This window comes from Marmota flaviventris, chromosome 7 (genome assembly GCF_047511675.1).
Source record: "Marmota flaviventris isolate mMarFla1 chromosome 7, mMarFla1.hap1, whole genome shotgun sequence".
Classification (NCBI taxonomy): Eukaryota; Metazoa; Chordata; class Mammalia; order Rodentia; family Sciuridae; genus Marmota; species Marmota flaviventris.
The window spans coordinates 106860500-106884260 of NC_092504.1; the positions used below are offsets into that span (position 1 = coordinate 106860500).

Sequence of the window (23761 nt, forward strand, 5' to 3'; positions counted from 1 at the left end):
TATCAAATCAGAGACGCGCCGTCTGATAGAAGAAAAAGTTGGCTACGATCTACAGTCGGTGGGGTCGGGCTCCAAATTCCTCAATAGGACACCCATAGCACAAAAGTTAATAACTAGAATCAACAAATGGGACTTACTCAAACTAAAAAGTTTTTTTCTCAGCAAAAGATACAATAAGAGAGGTAAATAGAGAGCCTACATCCTGGGAACAAATCTTTACTCCTCACACTTCAGATAGAGCCCTAATATCCAGAGTATACAAAGAGCTCAAAAAATTAGACAATAAGAGAACAAACAACCCAATCAACAAATGGGCCAAGGACCTGAACAGACACTTCTCAGAGGAGGACATACAGTCAATCAACAAGTACATGAAAAAATGCTCACCATCTCTAGCAGTCAGAGAAATGCAAATCAAAACCACCCTAAGATACCATCTCACTCCAGTTAGATTGGCAGCCATTATGAAGTCAAACAACAGCAAGTGCTGGCGAGGATGTGGGGAAAAGGGTACACTTGTACATTGCTGGTGGGACTGCAAATTGGTGCAGCCAATTTGGAAAGCAGTATGGAGATTTCTTGGAAAGCTGGGAATGGAGCCACCATTTGACCCAGCTATTCCCCTTCTCGGTCTATTCCCTAAAGACCTAAAAAGAGCATGCTACAGGGACACTGCTACATCGATGTTCATAGCAGCACAATTCACAATTGCTAGACTGTGGAACCAACCTAGATGCCCTTCAATGGATGAATGGATAAAAAAAATGTGGCATTTATACACAATGGAGTATTACTCTGCATTAAAAAATGACAAAATCATAGAATTTACAGGGAAATGGATGGCATTAGAGCAGATTATGCTAAGTGAAGCTAGCCAATCCCTAAAAAACAAATGTCAAATGTCTTCTTTGATATAAGGAGAGTAGCTAAGAACAGAGTAGGGTCGAAGAGCATGAGAAGAAGATTAACATTAAACAGGGATGAGAGGTGGGAGGGAAAGGGAGAGAGAAGGGAAAATGCATGGAAATGGAAGGAGACCCTCAGAGGTATACAAAAGTACATACAAGAGGAAGTGAGGGGAAGGGGAAAAATAATACAAGGGGGACAAACGAATGTCAGTAAAGGGGGCAGAGAGAGAAGAGGGGAGGGGAGGGGAGGGGAGGGGAGGGGGGATAGTAGAGGATAGGAAAGACAGCAGAATACAACAGACACTAGTATGGCAATATGTAAATCAATGGATGTGTAACTGATGTGATTCTGCAATCTGTATATGGGGTAAAAATGGGAGCTCATAACCCACTTGAATCAAATTGTGAAATATGATATATCAAGAACTATGTAATGTTTTGAACAGCCAACAATAAAAAATAAAAAAAAAAAAGAAAATGTAGTATGTATACACAAGGAAATTTTATTCAGTCATAAAGAAGAATTAAATTATGTCATTTGCAGGAAAATGGATGGAACTTGAGAGCATTATGTTAAGTGAAATAAGCCCTTGACAAAAAGTCAAGAATCATACATTTTCTATCATATGTGAAAACTAGAGAGATGGGTATCTCATGAAAACAGAAGGTAGAAAAGAGAGATATTGGGCAATTATACTGACCAAATTATATTTTTATATTGTGTGCATGTATGGATATCTAACAACAAATCCCAGCTTTATGTATAATTATAATACACAAGAAAAGGAAGAAAAAAAAAAAACCCATACATGATCCCAGGCCTACTGAGTCAGAAAGTTGTAGTAGACTGAAAACTGAACTTTTAAAAGGCTTCATTGATGATTCTAATAACCAGCCAGATTTGAGAATTGATTAATCCCTGGGAAATGACTACAGTAGTCTCCTTACTGATTCACCTTGACTTATCTTTCCCCTTTCTGCTAAAAAGATGTTCATGAAAATATGAACATCTTAGCTGGGCACAGTGATGCACGCCTGTAATCCTAGCAGCTTGGGAGGCTGAGGCAGGAGGATCGCTAGCTCAAAGCCAGCCTCAGCCACAGCAAGGTACTAAAAAACTTAGTGAGACCCTGTGTCTAAATAAAATACAAAAACTAGAGCTGGGGATGTGGCTCAGTGGTTGAGTACCCCTGAATTCAATCCCCAGTACCCCCCACCAAAAAAAAAAAAGAGAGAAAAAGAAAATATGAACATCTTACTTTTTACATTATAAATTACAATGATTTCTCCTGACATATTTGTGTATTATAAAATATAAATCCTCACATAATGAATAAAGATTTTTATAGAATCCACTCTACCTATTGATACTTTGTTCCCACCACTCCTTCTCATAGATCAATGCACCAGGTGTTGATGATTGATGTTACATTGGAGCCTTGACATTTCAAGCCTCACCTGTCCAGCTAGTGAGCACTATACCTAACATTGAAAAAGTTCCTGAAATCAATTCATTTTATCGAAAATAACATCTGTGATCACATCACAGATTATATGTACTATAAAATGAAAATTATATTTTTCAAATTAATTGAATAAAATTGGTAATATGATAGTCAATTGAATACCTAATGAATGCCTCATTTATTAAAAAAAAAGGTACTAGGTAATTCTAAAATCATTAACAATTCTGAGAAGAGCACTAGTACTAGGGTAGAAAAACCTGTATGTATGAATATGTGTGTGTGTGTGTGTTTATTTTTTTTAAATGTTTGGTTCTGGAATTGAACCAGGGCCTCATACATGCTAAGATATTCGTACCACAACCTATACCTCAAGCCAAGGCCTATATTTTTAACCTCAGTAACATGACACTGGGAAACTTATAATGTCGCTATTCCTCTTACTTCTTATCTAAAATGGAGAAAAATATTGATTTGTTGTGGGATTCAAACCATTAATGCTTGTAGAAGTGCTTTCAAAGACAGTTAAATATTATAGGAATGTAAGATATTAATTTTTATTTTTTTGCAAAAAAGTACCTATTGAAACTGTTGGCTTACTTTGATACAACTGATCAGAGATAACTTCATGTATTAATAAAAATGTACGATAAACTTAGAGAGTTCTGAAATCAGGCAGAATGATTAGAGCTTCTCATTTATGTGACTCTGGGAAAACTACTTAATCTATCCTTCAATCTTGGTTTCCTTATCTGAAAAATAGGGAAACAATCAGTAATTTGCCATTTTCTCTTATTACTAAATAATAATAGCAAGGTTTTCAATATATTTAAGCTTTAAAATAAAGAAATAATCAGTCTCATGACCTCTGCTTACTTCTCTTTCCCATAAAAGCAAAAGAGCTTGGTCATAGAAGGAATTCAGTGAAAGCAGAAAAATTAAGTTGCCACAGATTATGACTCATGACAGAATATCTAGAATGCTTCTAGACATTCCTTGTCATTAGTTCCATTTTCTACTTTTCTTAGCGTGATTGAATTAAGTATCCTCTTTGAAAAAGCAGGAATCCGCATCCTCAATGAACAGTATGATATTATTCTAATATTAAATGTGTCTATCTAGATGTGCTTTTGAAAAATGAATCATACTTCTTTGTTCTTAGAAAAAAATCAATTTTGGTCTTTCATGGTAGATTTGACACTTCAATTTTATTTTTCTGAAATCTTTAATTCTTTAGATAATCCTATGAGTTATTAGTAATTGCATTTTATAGAGAAGACTACTGAGGATTTCAGAGGTTAAATAATTTTCCCCCATTTAAATATTAAGTGATAGAATGAGCATTTGAAGCCAGGTCTTCTGGATTCCATGTATGTGCTGCCTTTCATTCTGCCTATACGCAAGGTAACGCAAGCCAAATGTTACTGCTACTATAAAAAAATGTCATGTGCTATGGAACTAAGAAAGTTAAAAAAAATGTGATGTGCTGTGGAACTAAGAAAGTTAAGTGTTAAGAAATAAAGACAATTAACTCCTTTAAGTTAAGCTTAAAGAAACTTTGGAGAAGGATAGAGTATTCAAATGGCTTTGTTGCTGAGTGTAGGAAGTGGTATGGGCTACAGGAAATCTAGAGCTGAAGGATGGGCTTAAAGACTGCAGTGTTTATTTAGTGGTGACCACATATATCTGTCTAGACTATAGGAAACCATGGGAGAGAATTAGATAAGAGAGTTTAGCTAGTATGGCATACTAATCATCAGGGAGACGCAAATCAAAACCCATGAGAAAGCTAGCTCCTAATACCTATTAGGATGACTGTTCACCAAGAGACAAAAGATAGCAAGTGTTGGTGAGGATGTGGAGAAAAAGAAACCCTTATATACTGTTGGTAGAAATGTAAAATGGTATAGCTACTATGGAAAACAGTATATAGTATCCTCAAAACTAAAAATAGATCTACCCTAGGATTCAGAAATCCCACCTCCTACTATGTATCCAAAAAAATTTATATCAGGATCTCAGTGAGTTATTTGCATTCCCATGTTCATTGTAGCTATTATTCATAAGAGCCAAGATGTGAAAACAACTTATGCCCACAGATGGAAGAAAGGAAGAAAATATGGTATATACATTCATTGGAATATTATTCAGCCTTTAAAAACAAGGAAATCCTACCATGTGCTACAACACAAATGAGGCTTAAAGACATTGTACTAAGTGAAATAAGTTAGTCACTTAAAAATTTAAGAGGATAAAGCTCATATTAATTGTTCTTATCACAATAGAAGAGCAAAATAAACAAAAAACTAGAATAGAGTTTATGGAATTAAAACTTAAAGGGATAGAAGAAAACAATAAAAGGCATAAAGAACAAGATAAATTTAACTGAAGCTATGTTTTAGGAGTGTTTTACTTTACCCTTTGGTACGAGCATTAGGCTGTCAAGAGGGTGGCCTAATATCTCTTCCAGTCTCCAGTCAGTAGCTGCAAAATTCATTATGACTTCCATCATGCATTCATCTACCTTTTCTAAAAGACAGTGTTCCTCCACCAGGAGGCCAGGATGAGGACAAGGAAAGAGGTTTATGACTCCTCTTGCAACTCCACTTTCCCTACTATTCTTTGGAAGTGATCCTCAATGCATACGAGTTTTTTTCAGATTCTATAGTGCTTTCTCCAAGTGTAGTAGATACAGTTGCTCCAATACAGGGATTTTGGGTAGACCTCTTAGCACTGTGACATTTGGAGAAATCTATGGTCTGCTGAAGGTCTGACAATGTATGTATTAACTTTTGGCTTTTTGGTTTGTATCTTCTTGAATTTTGCAAATGGATTTCATAGTCACTTGTCAATAGTTATGATCATTTTTTGTTTCATTTAAGATGGAAATTTTTCTTTTTATGTTTTTGTTTTGTAGGTTTCAAGGAAAAAGTAGAAGTAGAAATGTTTTTATTTCATAAAATTGGAAGGTCAAAGCTGTATTTCTGAATAAGTGAGTTAGTAGAAGCATGTCTTTCAAGTAGGCATCTAACAGCCATGATTTAATATCTCTGGCTGTGAATAATTCTAGATTTTCTCTTTAGAGGATGATGTAAGTCCAGACAAGGGATGTTTTTTCCTCTTGCCCACTCAAAAATTAACTTAATCATCCAGATATTTACATACACACTAAAATTCATTATCTAAAGTACAGTTGAACTAATTGACCTTGGATTCTAAGTTGAATTCATCAAATCCACGTAACTATTGGGTGCCCACTATGAGCAAAGCATTGTTCTAGGCTCAGGGAATATAGCAACAAAGAATAAACAATATCTCTGTTTTACCAGGCTTATATTCTAATGTGCATACATTAAACAACTGATATTTTAAAAAATAAAATATGTAGTATGTCAGATAGTGACATGGCCTGTGGAGAAAAATAGTAGAAAAAGGTACATGTAGTACTACTGAAGTAGGGGAGTGGCATCTTCTTATTTAAATAGTATGGTCAAAGTGCTTCATTGACAGGAGATGTTTGAGCACAGACTTAAAGGAAGTGAAGGAGCAAGCGATGAAGACAATTGAGAGAAGAGCATTCTGGGAAGGGAGCAGTGTAAAGGCCTTGAGATGGAAGTATGCCGGTCAGTTTGATGAGCAGAGTTGAGAGCCAAGGGGAAAGTAAAAGGAAATCACAGCTGTGACAAGGACTCTGACAGGTCACTGTAAGGACTTTGACTCTGAGTGAAGCCATTAGAATGAATTGAGGAGAAGAGTTCCATGAACTGACTCATATCAGATGTTACTCTGACTGCTGAGCTGTTGGGAGGGACAGGCAGAATCAGGGAGACCCCGGTAGGACTCTGTCATAGTATTCCAGGTAAAAATGGTGGTGTTTACACCAGAGCAGTGTTAGTGAACAAGGGTAAGTTGGAATACGCAAGAGCAACATGAAGGGAGGCACTGGAGACCCCTGTTAGGCTAAAGAGCATTTGAGATGGGAGAAGATGAGCAAGGCCCCTAGGAAAACAAGACTGTGACCAGAGAGTGAGTGGTTTGCATTAGTGATTGTGGAGGTAAAGCCTTCTGGAGTGATGGGAAGGCTTAGGCTGTGTTCATGAGCTTATTGACTAAAGTGAAGGAGAAGAGACAATCAGGCGAAAGGAGATGGCTGAAGCATGGGAGATCAAATTGTCAGTGGCCTGTCCTTGTAGACCCTGAATTTACCTAGGAGGATGACAGATACCTAGATGGACAGGAAGGATGTGAATGTGGTCTCCCCAGTCACTTTGTATGTAAATAATACATGTATAAATTTAATAGAATTCATATAAAATCTCACTTGGATGTACATATCATATCACAATGTAGATGAGTTTAACCCTATACCAAACAAGCATCTTGTGAGATTGTCTTTATTAGATGGTTGTGTTATCTTTGGTAATATTGAAATTGTCTTCAGAACGTATGTCATTCACATGCCATATTTTTGTATATTGTTGGACTGGAAATCTCTGTACTTGACTGCTTTATTTGATTATGGGAAATAAGCAACAGTCATTTTGAGCCACAGCAGATCACTAGCTTTGGGAGTGGTAATTAAACATTAACTTTGGGGTTTAAAATTGAAATCTGGCTATAAAATAATTCTGCTGATTTTCTATGTGACTCACAAGGCAACTCTCAATATGTTCATTTAAAAATTCTCTGAGCAGGAGAAAAATGTTAAAATGGCCTTCCATTGTGATTAGTTTGAAGGAAGTGCTCACTTATTAATACATGTTATGGCAAGTTTGATTACAAGTTTGGTCTTATTATGTAGAGCCATAGTCATGTACCATATACATTATATAAACTTCCTAAGCCATTTCCCATGTCTTTTTCGTGCTCAAAAACATCACGTGTCCCCATTTTCACTTAGGATTATAGCTTAAGCACAATTAACTCCAACAATTATCTGTTTACTTTGTTCTTATTTAATGCAGAACTACTCAGTGCAAAACACTGAATGCTGGGGAGGCTCAGAAAACAGATGAAATATGTCCCTGTTCCTAGGGGAGCTTACAGTTTACAACAAACAAAATCAGTACAGGAATCTCTAAAGGGACAAAAGGGAAATGGGACTCTATGTCAGCCAGACCTTATGCCCAGTTCTTCTGTACAGATTATCTCATTTACTTTTCATGGTGACCTTGTGAAGTAAGTGGCTTAATCCCACTTTGTAAGTGAGGAAACCTAAGGGGTAAATTGTTAACCTGGCATAACAGGAAATGATAAAGCTGGATTTTGGACTCAAAAAGTACTGATTAGAGGCCAAGCATGGAAATAACCTAGATCTTGGAGTTTTAAATAGGACCATCAGGGCCATGATCATGTGTGCAATTATCATTCAGTAACTGTGCATTTTAGTGATTTAGCATAAGGGAAGTACTTGAACTCAGTTCTTTTGACTCTGGTTCAGTATGTTTTCACTATGCCTAGTCTCTTCTGTAGACCTATAAGAAAGGTCTATTCCAAACTTCTGAGCAACAGGGTAATCATAATAGGAAGTTAAAAATGTTGTAGATCTTGTTTGCTTGTTTTTGATTTGTTTGCATTATCTCTTTATATACATAAATTTACATAATAAAAATTACTAATTTGTACCCACCCAAATCTGTATTGTTTTGAGTACCTTATTTCATAGATAACACTAAATTAGAATTCATTTGCTCATTTCTTCTAGTCAAATCCATCCTTGGATAGTGAGTTGTGTGTCTTAGATAGATTCTAAGTTTGAAGGTTAAAAATTATTAAGTGATCTTTAGGAAAAGCAAAGATAAAAATATCATGATAGAATGTTATTGGCCTACATGACTCATATGGGCACTTTCTAGTAGTGGAAAGCAATTAGACTAACTAGAAGTATAAAGCAATCAGTAATAAAATGAGAATTCAAAGTTATTGCTTAGGTTGGAGTACTTTATGGCTCCAATTTTTAGATTATAGTTAAATATTTACAATTCAGACTGCTTTTGATTTTTTCTTCCCAGACGTTTTGTTTTATAGAGTGATTACAGACCAACACTAGAAAGTCATGTCTGCTCAGATATCATTTTAATAGATTAAGTGTATTTACCATGTGTTACATTTCTTCTTTCTGTCTGGTGCAGTGACACAAGCCTATAATCCCAGTGATTCAGGAGGCCAAGGCAGTAGGATCGCAAGTTTGAAGCCATCCTCTGCAACTTAGCATGGCCCTGTCACAAGATTAAAAATAAAAAGGGCTGGCGAGATAGCTCAGGAGTGGTGTACCCTTATGTTCAATCGCTAGTGTTGGAATTTTTTTTTTCTTCTTTCCTATTATGAGTAATATTTGACAGTAACAAATTAAATTACTTTTGCCTATGAAAACACCAATAATGCTTCATACCCTTCAACTGACATCTCAGAAGTTGCCGACTTTAAATACTTAAACTCTGTGTATTTGGCAAATAGAAAATTCTCAGTAAAAAGGTAAGCAAATATTTACAGATTTTCTAAGATTACATTTATTTGCTGTCGAACTCCATATCTGATACTTTCTTCACTTGATCTCTTCGGGATGGAAGTTATACTTTGGTCAGAACCACCTAGAACTACACATTCCTCCAGTGACTGAGGAGAATAGGATACAAGTTCCCAGCTTCTCTACTCCTTGACTGGAATAATTCTGGAATGTGTTTTACAGTTCCCCAAGCTTTTCCCCAAGTGTTAAGCTTTAGAACTCTGTAGGAGCTTAATAATGACACACCCCTTGTTGACTCCCTTCTTTCCTCTATTATCACCCCGATTCCTCTCATGCACCACCTAACTAACTGCTGATGCTCAATCTTGTGGCAAGGTCTGGTTATGGTTGGATTGGTGCAGGTCCAACGAAGACATATTCATATTCTCCTTGTATGAAGTCCTCCCATCTTCCAGGCATAGTTTCTCTCCATCTCTTTTGTGTACCATGTGCTTTCTTTTCCTTCTGTTAAATCAAGTCTCACATTCTGCCTTAGGAGTTCTTTCCTACTCTTTTTTGCATTGTTAGTTCTTCAGGGGAAAAGACAATATCTCAAATTTACTTTTACTGGCTTTTCCCTAAATGATGTGGACCAGTTCTTCTGTTTTTGTTTTTGTTTTTTTTAGTTATTTATATGTTTATTAAATTGTACCCTGTTTATCCAAATGAAAATAAACTCAAAGTCTCTTCATGAAATTTATAGTAACTATGCTGGGCATTAATAATTATTCACATTTCTAACACACAATAAAAGTTTGTTTTGTAGACTTCCACCTACCTATTTTCCCAGATTAATCATATCTGCACATTCCCTTTTGCTATCATTTGAATAAACTCACATTGAAATATAAATTACCATTATGACAGTGTTAAAAGGAGGGACCTGTGAGAGGTGAATGTCATGAGATCTCTGCCTTCACGACAGGCACGTTTACCCTTTCATCTTTATCTCTGGAGTATGTTGTAGAAGGAGTGGGTTCCTGATAAAAGGATGACATTCAGCCTGATTTCCTGTCTGTGTGTCACTTGTGCTCACTTGCCCTCCTGTGGTGCTGCTACGCAGGATGAAAGCCTTCACCACATTTTAGCCATGCTTTTGGACTTTGGAGTCTCCAAAACCATGATACAAATAAACTTCTGTTGTTTATAAATTACCCAGTCTGTAATATTTTGTTATAGCAGTGGAAAATGGGCTGAGACACTTTTTAAGACATGCTGGTTATTGTCCACAGCAACTCTGAATACTTGTGACTGACAGGCTCCTCCTACTCATTCCCAGTTTTCCTTTATGCTAACCAAGAGTCACTTGTATTTGTATTCAAACTTGTTTATGCCAGTTACTATTTTTAATGATACTTAAATAATTTAAACAAATGCAGCATGAATGCAACAATATAGCCATTTCTAGGAAAATGTTGTCATGGTAATTCATACAACTTTCCGTAACAGACTCTGAAATCTTGGTGGCATCACAAAGTCAGAGTTTATTTCTCACCCACGCTGCAGTTCAGGGGGTTGAGCAGCCTACTCCATCACATACCAGACATCCTCCAAGGATGCCTCACCACAGAAAGAAGAAGATGAGAAAATATGGAATATTTCAATGGCCAGTCTTAGACATGGCTTATTAACACTTTTTTCATTGAGCAGATCCAGTCATTCTGCTGCAGAGAAGAGGCCTGCCACAGAGCTGAGGCAGCTGCAGAGGTCCTCTGTGACCAGTTCTTGTGATCATGCCCAAAAGATATCAGACCTGTAGCTCAGAGGAGCAGGCCTGAGCTTATTAGGAGGAATAGGAAAAAGGGACACTCCTGAAGGAGAGAGTGGGTCCTCTCAGAAAGGAGAGTGATGCTGTGTCCCTCCTGCCTTTCAGGTTTTTTTTTTTAATTTTTTAAATTTTTTAATTTGTTCTAATTAGTTATACATGACACATCATACATGAATGGAGTATAACTTCTCATTCTTCTGGTTGTACAGGATGTAGAGTTATTACACAGGTCATGTAATAATATTTGCACATGGGGTAATAATGTCTGATTAAATCTACTATTATTCCTGCTCCCATACCCCCACCCATCCTTTCACTCCCCTCTGACTAGTTCAAAGTACCTCTATCCCTTCATCCCCTTATTGTGAATTAGCATCCACATATCAGAGAAACCATTGGCCTTTGGTTCTTTGGGGTTGGCTTATTTCACTTAGCATAATACTCTCCAGTTTCATCCATTTACCAGCAAATACCATGATTTCTTTCTTCTTTAAGGCTGAGTAATATTCGATCGTGTATGTGTACCACAATTTCGTTATCCATTCATCTGTTGAAGGGTACCTAGATTGGTTCCATAGTGTGGCTATTGTGAATTGAGCTGCTATAAACATTGATGTCTGCCCTCCAGTTTTATTGGGGGTACCAGAGAAGTTTTCAAAGAATCCTACCAGGCCTACCTCTTGACATATGACTGACAGCAGGCATGCATCAGACTTTTAAGTCCCTACTGCATATGGTAAAAATCCAAGGCAACTCTGGATCACTTTTGGCCCATGCTGACCACGTCTAACTGGAACTTGTTCTCACAAATTATATGGTAGGGAGAATTATCCTTATCTCCCTGAGTTCTGGGATCTGGTCTGTCAAAAAGTACCTCCCTTCAGGGTGACCTGTGTTCTTCTTATCAACATTCAGGTCTGCATTTCTCCTGCAGATGACAAGCTGAGAGATGTAGCTTATCCTATTGATTTGAGCCAGGCAAGGCTGATGGTAAATTGCTTTGCAAAGGAGAGCATATGGGGTTCAACACAGTGGGCCTAGTTCATATAGTTATCTCCTTAACTTCACATTCCCACTGCTCATATCTGTTTGTCACCTATCAATACACTGCCAAACGAACTGGAAGGGAGACCAAACCTCCTGGCACCTAGAGCGAGAACATGAAGAAATGGTGTGATGCACACAAGGTGTCCTCTGTTTCAAAAGCTTAATCAAATACTTTGGTAGACTCAATAATGAATAAAGGCTTTATCTTTTAACTTCATATAAGTGATACATTATGGTTGTGGTTTATACAAGAAAGGTGTGGAATTCCAAACTAAGGGTTCTTCCCAAACAAATGATCACATCAAAAGACTAGGATGTAAATGGACATATAATAGTTTTAAAGTAAAATGTTGTTAAGTTTTGTGAGTATTATTTAGGATTTACTTTAGTAAGCTGCTTTAGTTTACTTTTTGGGTTGCCTACCTGCAATATTTCCTGATCTTATTAAATCTAAAGGATTCTTGTAGAGAAAGTTCTGTGTTTGGGTTAGAGCAGAGCTCTGGAGATGGCCTGGCTTCAAATGCCAGCACCACCACTTATTAAGTGTATGATTTTGGAAAAAGTGCTTACATTTTCTGTACCTCAGTTTCCTTATATATGAAATGAAGATAGTAAAAGCATGTAATTCATAGGTTACTGTGAGGACCAAGTGAGTAAATGTGTAGTGGGCATGTAGAAGAATATCATGCACATTTTAACTACTATATAAGTGAGAGCCAATGGTTTTAATTTTTTAAATGATCATCATCATTACTCTAGAATTCAAATTCACAATTTTCTATTGAGTATCCATACTATAAAAGACACTATGATAAATACTTGTATAATGTAAAGTATTTTGGTTTTAAAGCAACAACAACAAAATACCCTCTGGCTAAAATCAGACTGAGGAAAAGAAAGCATAGAAAAAAATAAAGGAATTTTGCAGAAGGACATGGGAATAGAAGGAAAAGCTGACCAACTAGACATCCAAAAGGATGTCCCAGGGTTCTAGCCACCAGGTTATAAGAGCAAAAGTCACTTTAAGGAACTGCCATTGGATAAGTTGGCTTCAGCTAGTCTTAGTTTGCAAGTGTTCACATTTCTGATTGAAATTATAGTGAATGAGAATCCAATGGATACTTGGAAGTTCTTGGGAGACATGGCCAACTGTTGATCAGAGATATATTTTGATTAAACACTATATCCCAGAGTGGTTTGCTAAAACTAAATATTCCTTCAAAGAAGGGAGAATGGATGCTATACTCACAAAAGCATTAGTTGTTCACCTTGACACTGTAAAGGGACAGAACAGGCTGAAGAGTTCTTTAAGCATCTAAGCCCTAGCATGGGTTATGGGACAAGTATATAAGTAACAAGTGTTCTGTGTTGAACACATGGATTAAAGGACTAAAAATTTATTAAACCATGACTGGGACTTGACATTAATGCTATATGATGTGTGGTAGGGGATAGAAAGGATCTGGCTTAGAGACACTACTTTACAGAGAGAAATGAAGGCAGGCCCCTCGAAGGTGGTCATTGAGTAGAGAGCTAAATGACATGATGGAGCATGTCTGGAATGAGGGCATCCAAGCAGAGAGAAAAGCAAATGGAAAGACCCGGTCTCAGGGTCTCACTTGTGGGCTTATGACATTAGGTCATTACTCAGCCCTGTGCAGATGAAGGAGACGTACAGGTTCCCCAGGTCAAGACTGGGAAGCCAAGAATGCAGAGTGTACTTGATTATCAAAGAAGAGCTCAGACATTAGAAATAGAGATAAAAATCACAGAGCAACACTAGGACACTTCAATTATTCTTAATCAGTAAGTACTGTGACAGAACTAAAAGAAGTGGGTAAGGGAGTAACATAGGGAAGTCTTTTTTTTCCTTTTTCCATATTTTTATTGGTGCACTATAATTATACCCAATAGTGGGATCTGTTGTTACATATTTTGTACATGTACATGCACATGATATAATAATATAATTTGACAGGTATTGTTTCCCTTTCCGTCCTTCTGGTCTCTTTCCTCCATACGACTAATTTCCCTCTGATTTTCATGAGCTCTCCAGCCATCTTCTTTTTCTTTTTTCTCCCTAGCTTGGAGGGAAGTCTTTTCTGTTGAGGGTGTTAGAGGCAGCCTCTCTGAGGAGGTGATATAGGAGCTAAAGGAAGAGAAAATTGTATTGGATGATAATACCAAGAATGAGAGTCCAAACTCTAATGCTTAATAATGCTTGACAATAAATCTCTGATATAGCTTAGTCCCCATCTTACATTCCATCCTCATTTCCTTTTTCTTTAAGTGGAATTGACTGGTTGCCAGTTTATGTAGAAAATTTCCAATACACTTAAAGACAATTGAGGTTATGCCTGTGGGGTATTAGAGTAGCCGTTTATAAAGTAAATGTATTAGGTTCAAAATTATATCTTCTTAACCCTTCCATTTCAACTTTCCTGGTACAACCCAGAGAATTACAGACTTCTTCCCAGAAGTATACATAGTAAAAATGTAAAAGGTGCTCTTTTGATTTAATATGTTCCCTTCATTTGTATAAAGAGATATTGTGTTTCTTTACAAATTTAAGCAATTATTTTTTCACTCAGTCAAATTGAGATTCATTATGTACATGTAGATGAATTGCAGAAGAGACTCTTGGAGATTATAAAGAATGGTATATAATCTGTCAGTCACATTTATTTGACCCTGGCTGTGTGCAGAGTAGTGCTGTCTTAGTCTGTGGGGTAATTTATAAAGACATTTACTTCTTTCCATTGTGAAGGCTGGAAGGGTAATATCAAGAAGGGGGCATCTGGCAAGCACCTTTGTGCTGCATCATCTCATGATAGGAGGCAGAAAGAGGAGAGGGGAGGGACTGAATGCATCCTTTTACCAGGAACACATTCCTGAGATAACAGCACTAATCCATTCACTAGGTCCCTCCTGACAGGACCACATCTAAAGGGCCTACCTGTCAGCATTATTGTCTCAGGATTTAAGTTTCTAGCACATGAATTTTGAGGGACATATTCTGCCAGCAGTGCTCTTTCCTATGGGAGACTTCAGACAGGATCCCCCCTAACTTGTGACCTTGTTAGCATCGTAATTTGTTATCATGTCAGGATTCCTCTCTGTCATCTACCAAATCTGACTCAATCGTTTGTTGTGAGTTTGACCTCAGCACACCTGACACAGCTCTCTGACAGCTCCTTCCTGTCCTATCTTATTTTCCACCTGCCCTCATCCATCATTATATTATCCTCAAAATAAGAATATATGATATTATCTGATTCCCATTATCCCAGTGGTTCCACCAAATTTCTCTATTGGTTGGAAATTAATAATAAAAGGTAAATGAAAGAGTGGGCATGGTTTTGTTTATTTATTCAACACTGATTAGATACCTACTGGATGCTGGGATACATTGATTAGAACTCTCTGTCCTCATGGAACTGAAAGTCTATTGGGGGGTGATAGACAATAAGCAAAATACATTAAAATGAATAAAATTAGATACAAATTGAAAGGAGGACTACAATTAAAATGCAGAGGCTAAGAGAAGAACATGTGCACAGGGAGCCATGTTAGATGGATTGTTAAAGAAGGCCACTCTGAGGAGGTGACAGGAGATGAAAGATGAGAATGCACCAGCAGTGCTGAAGAATCACTGGGAAGGTATTCCAGGGAAAGGGTGTAAGAAGGATGAATGCCCGAAGGCAGGGGAGGACTTGGAGTTTTTGAAGAACAGAAAAGAAGGCCATTGTGGCTGAGGCCTCATGCAGGAGAGGGTCAGATGACATGAGGATAGAGAAATAGGCTCTGTAGGTCATGGTAAAGGTTTGGATTTTATTCTAGGTGTGCTAAGACATTGGAATGTTTAGGGCAGACAAGTGACACCATCCTTTGTGCATGTACAAAGCTTGGAGAAGGTAAGATGTTTGAAGTAATTTAGTTGAACAACAATGGTTATGACTGGGGTGATAGAAATGGATGGATTAAATTTATTTTGGAGGTAATGCTCACTGGACTTGATGGTGTGTTGAATGTAGGAGGTATAGGAAGGGAGGCATTGAGATAGATTCCTAGAGCATCGGCTTGAGCAACTTGGTGCTATTGTTGAAGAATGAAGATGAAGCTGGAGAGTGAGTGAAGATAACTGTGAAGGGAAGCAAATTTGCATGAGAGCTAGTGGGACATACGAGATTAAGGAAGTGTTGTTTCATAAACAATGAAAGAAGCTAACCATGGGATAGGTTTCCACAGTGTGCTGTGGTTAATGATCTAGAGGACAGGAAGTGAAAGGGAATCATTGAAAGAACAAAACCCATGGAAAGGTAAAAAGAAAAGTGATCCAGGGACCATTTGGAAGGAATTTCTCTCTTATAGATTCAGACTCTTTGACAGGAGAGAAAGCAGAGAGGATGGCATGATTGCAGGTAGGTTTGTAGATTTGTTGGTGGGACAATGATAGTTTCTACTGTCATGCTTTTATTTTCCCAAAGAAGTATGAAGTGAGAATGAAAGGAGACGGATTTCAGAAAAGGCAAGGGGCAGGATATAAAATACTATCTGGGAGATGAGAAAGTCAAGTAGAGCGGAATTGCTGGGCATGAGAAAGGACTCATTCAAGGTTTATGGTCATCAATTGAATATGAAGCCAGTCAATCCTGTAATATTTTCCCCCAGCTACTTTCAGGTGCTCCATTCCCCACACAGAGAGGGTGTATCTCTGGATTCAGCAAGGATTGTACTTCCTTGAGAGGAAGGCAAGGATTAAGAGACTGGAGGAAGGGAATGAATGGTGTTAAAAGGGAAAGCATGACCCTTAAATGTAAGCAGCTTAAGAGGCGAATTAAAAGCAGGAAGGAGGCTGGGGTTGTAGCTCAGTGGTAGAGTGCTTGCCTAGCATGTGTGAGGCACTGGTTTCAATCCTCAGCACCACATAAGAATAAATAAAATAGGGCTGGGGTTGTGGCTCGGAGATAGAGCGCTCACCTAGCATGCGTGAGGCACTGGGTTTGATCCTCAGCAACACATAAATAAAATAATGACATTGTGTTCACCTGTAACTAAAAAATAAAAATAAATAAATAAATAAGCAAATAAATAAATAAAGGCATTGTGTCCAACTACAGCTATATATATTTGTATATTTACATATGTATGTAAATTTATATATATAAATATTTATATATTTACATATATATATATATATGTATGCAGAAGGGATGCAGAGGGGGTTGTGGAAAATTAGAAAAGGAACTTTATTCATTCATTCAGTTTACTCATTAGTCAACAGTGATGCTCCTACTATATGCTAAACCTAGGCTCTGTGGGTATGTTCATGGACCAGACTGATCAAGTCTTCTCACAGATTAACATAAATTGTACAGTAAAGAATTAAAACCAGTAAGTGTAATTTGACATTATGTATTTATAAGCTATAAGAGGGGGGGGAAGGGTAGAGGATAGAAAGCAATGAGTGGGAAGGAGAGCAGTGGGGATTAACAGTCCTGGGAAGTGAGTCCTCTCTGGTTGAATCAGGGGAGCCTGGACAGACATGCAGCAAGCCTGGAAAGAGCTGGGGGTAGCAAGCCAGGCTGAGGAACAGGGAGTGCTTTTCTGTTTTACAATGTCATGAATTGTTGCATAGTGAGGCCAGCAAAGTCATGATAAACAAGGTATTTTTCCTTCCCTATTGTATTTTTAAGTGGTGTTTTTATGATACTGTGACACAGTTGGTTTAAGCAAGTGGTTGTTACACACAAGTCATTAGGGTGAGTAATCAGTTCAGTTGAAAGTCTCATGTAAGTAGGCCATTTGTTTAAGATCAATGTAAATATCTTATATGAGAGATTCACGTCCAATTTGTCAATCCATTCTCCAGTTCCCAGCACTGGAATGCTGCCCATAACAGGATTCAGTTAATATTTATTGAATGAATTTTTGTGCTCACATACAGTTTAACACTTAGAAACACAAAACATCCCCCTTCAAACCTTTTCAAAGAAGTACTTTTAAGGTAAAAGTCTGAACACAAATCCTAAGGTCTCTTCTTTTTTTTCTGGGAGAGTGGGGACTCGCCCTAAATGGCTTTGTAAAAAGACTTTGATATAATTCACAAATCATAAAATTCACCCTTTTAAAGTGTGCATTTTGCTGGTTTTTAGTATATTCACAAAGTTGTGCAACCATCACATTACCTAATTTCAGAACATTTTTATCACCCCAAAAAGAAACAGCATAAGGACCAGACCCATTAGCAGTTCCCCTTCCTCCTGGCCCCTCAGAACCAAGAATCTGTATTATGACGCCACAGATTTGCCTATTCTAGACATGACATATGAGTGGTCACAATATGTGTCCTTCTACATCTGACTTCTTTTACTTAGCAAAATGTTTTCAAGGTTAATCTGTGTTTTAGCATGTATCAGTACTTCATTCCTTTTTATAACAATGATATTCAACTGTGTGGCTATGCCATATTTTGTTTATCCATTCATCAGTTGACGGATATTTGAATTACTGCCACTTTTATGCTATTATAAATAATGCTACTCTGAGTATTCGTGTTCTAGATTTTGTGTGGACCTAAGTTTCCAGTTGTCTTAGACAAATACCTGCATGTACAAATGTACACACATATATTTTTAAAGGTACACTTTCTTAAACATTTTAAAATATTTCACACTATGATATATTTTTAAATGCATTAAATTGGTACCTATTATTTACTTAAGCTATTATTTAACAGTTTTCCAAAAATATGAGTAAGCAACTCTGACCTTTGGGGAAGATGTCCCCTGTTTCCTACGGCTCTGAAGCGCCATGGTTGGCTACTTACGGCATGGATGGGGCGCAGTATTTAGTGGCATTCTGGGGGTGATTGTGAGTGCAATTCTGAACAGGTAGTGGTTTGACTTTTATCAAGAAACATTGCTTCTTCCTGGAACAATTATAAAATCTTGAAATTTGGAACTAGACAGAATTCTGGGAGTCCATCTAAACCAATCCCCTTCCCCCTACACTCCCCCCTTTTTTTAAATAGATCTTTGAACTAAGGGAAGCCCAAGGGCTTAAAATGGTGGTCTAAGTTCCAATAGCTGGCAAGAAACCAGATCATGACTCCCAATTTAGTGCTCTCTCTCTCTCAGACTTCACTTTGCCTTTGTTGTGTGAATTTAAAAATCACAAAATAAAAAATAAACTAGTGAGTGATGTTTTCAGATAAAAGCTTAGAGAAAATGCTGTCAGAGTCTTTTAGGAAGTTAGCCTTCTGCTCATTATTTCACAGGGACAGAAAAGGAAAACAGGATTAATACTGTTGTTTCTAGCATATGTCTAAGGAAGAAAGAATTAGAGACATTTGTAAACACTGAGACTGTCCTAAATAAAGGCTAGCCGCTCCTACTAAATTCCTTAATAGTCATCCTTGTTTCTTCTCTTTACATTCGAACATTTACATATCAGTAGTTTAAAAGAGGGGGCACAAGGATTAGGCATAATTGTTTTATCCAACTGTAGTCAAAATTACGCAACAGATTATGCAGTTAAACACTTGGCTCTCTGAAATGTCATGCAGGATATAGTTTATCCTTCTCCAGTGAGTCAGAAGTGGGAATGGGTTCATTCACTATTTCCAGTAAGCGACTTACCACCAGCAGGTGTTGTCCCTGGTGGGAAATGGTAGGACCAGAACGTACGTTTATTTGGAGATCTCAGAAATGTCCCAAGGGCCCTTACATAGAGGCCACAGGCAGCTGAGAGTGCTGCCAGCACCCCTGGCTGAGAAGAGGCTCCTGATCCCCCTGCGTCTGGGAATGTTCCCCAGCATAAACCCGAGAACAGGTGCCGTGCGCAGCCCTGTGGTCCAGGCTCATCCTCCCTTATGTGATCATGGGTATTTCACTTCAAGATCTAAGCCCTCATCTCTAAAATTAGGGGGTAGACTAATTGACTTTGAAAAAAAAACAACTCTTTTGGCTTTAAAATGCTATAGCTGCACAATTTAGTGGTTTCAAATGTTAAGTATAACAGAGATGAAAAGCAGTATACAAAGGTGATAAGGACTCAGTCCTTAAAGTTATACAGAACCATCTTTTAGTCCTCTGTGACAATAAGCAAGTTTAATTATCTCTGTAGGCTTCATTATGTTATCCTTAAAAGGGGGATGATGGCCGTAGGGCTTACCTTGCAGGACTAGTGGACAGGGGAGGATGGCATCATGAATGCCAAGATTTTAGCACAAAGCCTGATACGTCAGATGATTCAATGTTCATTAGTAGCAAGTAGGATTGCTGTTTTCTTTATTTTTTTAAATTTTTTAATTACAAGTGGACACAATATCTTTATTTTATTTTTATGTGGTGTTGAGGATTCAACTCAGTGCCTCACGCATGTTAGGCAAGCGCTCTACCTCTGAGCCACAACCCCAGCCCAGGACTGTTGCTTTCTTTAGGGATATTTTATACTAACTCCATATTATTCCCTTTAGAAATAAGTGATAATAATGCCAGCAAATTTTAGTAACATTGTTAACTATGTAGACTTAAATTTTATTTAAACTTATAATTATTAACCTAAAAACTTCTGTAATTTGCATGATCAGATTTTAGGCATGGGGGAAGACATGAAATACAGGAGTGAAGGTTATGGAGCAAGTGAAAGAAATCTCACTTTCTCCTTAGCTTGATTGTCTGTAATATTCCTTATATTTTTCTATCCCTTAATTTGAAGACAGAATAAAATCATCTATGGGAAACTTCTCAAGTTAATGGCGACTCAGAAGTGAGATTCTACATTATTAGAAAACCAAAACAAACAAGATTATTATAATTTATCACATAGTAATAAAGTGTAAATATCTCCAACTCCATCTAAGTTGCCTCCTTGTAATTTCTGCCATTAGTTTTGTAAATATTATTTTGCTTTGAACCAAGGACTTAGAAGTGTAATAATTTTGGAAATGGGAACTCAGACGTTTTTCCTCAGTTAGGGCATTAGTATGATTCCCTATCACTATTCAATAGTAGTTTGCTAAATTATCTGAAGTTATTTCTTTAAGATAAAGACTATAAAGGGTCAGAACATGAGCAATTCTATTGCTTGATATCTTGGAAAATTAGTTCATCATCTTTCAAAAGAAGAGGTGAGCTGCCTATAGCAGGTGTTTATGTGATAAAGTGACATGGCAGTGCAGATATGATTTTAGTGATCTTCTGAATGTATAGGTCCTGTATGTTCCACACCTTGGTCACCTCCTATCTCACTTCACTGTTCTATGGGGCACAGAAGAGAGGAAACATCCTGGCACCTCACTGCAATCTCATGAGTTGCTCAGGTGAACAACTCAATGTAGAAATGCCTTGTCTCTCTTAATTATTGTTTTGACTACCTCATAATTTCTGGGTAAGCAGTCTTTATTCTCTAATTTTTTTATACTTCTTTTATAGGAGGCCAATTGTAAGAACTCTCTACCCATCCTTTTAACAAAAGACCTAGAAAGAGATATGCCAAAACCATCTCCAAGAGCCAGGGTAAGTAAAGTCTATACTCCATACATCAGGTGAAACCTCCAGCATGGCCCTTTATGCTCTCCTATCTTCAAGGTCTGCTGCTCATACTTCTTTTAGCCTTTGAGGGGGTTTTGGTGGCATGAAGTGGAGGAGGGGAGAGCTGGTGGTGTAAACATACTTTTTATTTAGAGCATTTAATCAAGGTTATATTCATCCAAAAATGATTGGTACCTCCTGTTATTTTACAAGCAGCAACATTCTTTCTGTTCAATCAGAATTGTTTCCAGCCTCCAGCAGAGGAAATAGTCAAGGGTGAAGATCTTTCTCAGGGTACTTCTGAACATGACAGAAATACATCAGAGGCATTTTTCTTCCTTAGATTAAAGTAAAATGCTCAACTGTACATTTTTTTTTTGTCCTAACATGGAAATAACCTTACTGATTTTTCATTGTTATTAAAGTAACACATGATTAATAGAAAGTATTTATGTGAATAAGATAACCAAAAAAGAACTAGCATAGATATGATGGAATAAAGGGCCAAATGTATAAAATTTTGTTTCTCCTATTAAGGAAAATTTAAAACTCACCTAATTGTTTTGCCAATGAAAAAGAAAAAAATCCTTTAACCAAAATATATCATGAGAATTTGATCATTTGTTTGTCTATTCAGAAAAGTGATTATATAAGTCATATAGCTACTTATTTTCTTAATCTTTACTCTTTCCTTTTGAGTAAAACTTCTACTGACTAGATATATATAATATTCCTAACTGGCCACTATGACATTTATAAGGTTACCTTTTTTCCCCCCAATTCTAAGATAGACTGTACCATCAGCTGGCAGTTGGTGCAGCGACTTGTGGTAGTGTTGGGGTATTTATGCTGATGGTGTCATCGGTGGTACAAGTTTTCCAAAAGGAGCCATCACTGAACTGCTTGCAGAACTTGCCTGGACTATGTATCACTTGTATGCATTGTGAACTCACCTGTATGCATTGTGAACTATCTGTTGGTGCAGCGACTTGTGGTAGTGTTGGGGTATTTTTACTGATGACGTCATCAGTGGTACAATTTTTCCAAAAGGAGCCGTCAATTGGCTTGGTGTATCTTCCTCCCTTCTGCTTGTCATGGTCATTCAGCTAAAATTTAGGGGCGAACAGAGGTGAGGCAAAGAACCTCACCCCCCCCCATACAAAGACCTATCCACAGGTGTGGCTGTATGCTGGACCGGTAGTCAGTGACGGGTAAGATCCAATTGCAATGGTACCAACCTAAGACAGGAGGCTGACGCCTTGAGGTCAGCTCATCGGATAACGGGTAAGGACCATATGTACTATTGGACAACCTAAGGCAGGCACGGTCCCTAAGCCACATGCTTGTTGTTTAAACCAAGAGGGGGAGATGTTGAGAGCCACAGCCAAAGGGGCCCCAGCAAACTTTCAGATTGCCAGCTGATGATTGGCTCACAGCGGCCCCAGCAACTTCTAGCTGATTGGCTCCTCTGCGGTGATGCTCATTGAGCTGTTTCCCCGCCCTTTCAGACTGCCAGCTGATGATTGGCTCACAGCGGCCCCAGCAACATCTAGCTGATTGGCTCCTCTGCGGTGATGCTCATTGGGCTGTTTCCCTGCCCTTTCAGACCACGGAGCTGCTCACTGGGGGACTTTTTTGGCTCTGCCCACGCAACCCAGCCAATCGGCCTCAAGAGCAGGAGGATTGTGGGAGGTGGAGAGGCTTGGGGTTGAGGGAGAGGCTTGTGGGAAGCCGGTGGTGGAAGTTGGGCTCTGAAGGTTTTCCTGAGGAGCTTTTTTGTTTCGCGTGTGTGGTTCTAAAAATAAAGTTCGTTTCTTTTGACAAGTGGCTCCTGAATCGTGCCCAGCCAGACTGCGGCAATGTACCTCAAACTTTCTTGAGTCTAGGTAAAATTTAAAAGAATTCTGTTTTATGATTTCAGTCGCACTTTGCTGCAAAAAAAATTGTGGATATATTTTCAAAGGCAAATCAAGTATTGAATCATTGCTTAGTGTTTTATTTATTTATGCCATAGCTTATTTTAAAAACAAGCCAAAGCCTGGCACCATGGTACATGCCTATAATCCCAGCAGCTCTGGAATCTGAGGCAGGAGGACCGCCAGTTTAAAGTCAGCCTCAGCAATGTTGAGGTGCTAAGCAACTCAGTGAGACCCTGTCTCTAAATAAAATAAAAATAGGGCCAGAGATGTGGCTCAGTGGTTGAGTGCTCCTGAGTTCAATCCCCAGTACCAAAAATAAATAAAATAAGTAAATAAAGTGAAAATAACATTCCTTATAAATCTTAATATACTTTAACTTTTTTTCTGTAAAATTATTTTAGTTTTCTATCATGCTTTTCTTTACAGAGTAAAAATGTTTATTTTTTTCACTGAAATATTTGTATGTATGAACTTACATATAATTAATTCACACATACAGTAGAAATGTTATTATGTAATGAATAAAAATTCATTGTCAAAATTGTACTCATCACACAAATCCATTAAAATATATATGGCTTGAGGAATAATTTTAGGTAACATTTGCTTCTGAAC

General features: G+C 37.7%; 1 protein-coding gene across 1 annotated transcript in view; it reads left to right on the forward strand.

Annotated features, from left to right (window-relative positions):
• LOC114085467 (protein FAM13A-like) overlaps positions 1–23761 on the forward strand; it is a 212473-nt gene that overhangs the window by 129997 nt on the left and 58715 nt on the right. The window contains exon 6 of the mRNA XM_071614026.1: positions 21129–21212. Within this exon, the coding sequence (XP_071470127.1) occupies positions 21129–21212 (84 nt within the window). The remainder of the gene's footprint in view (positions 1–21128; positions 21213–23761) is intronic.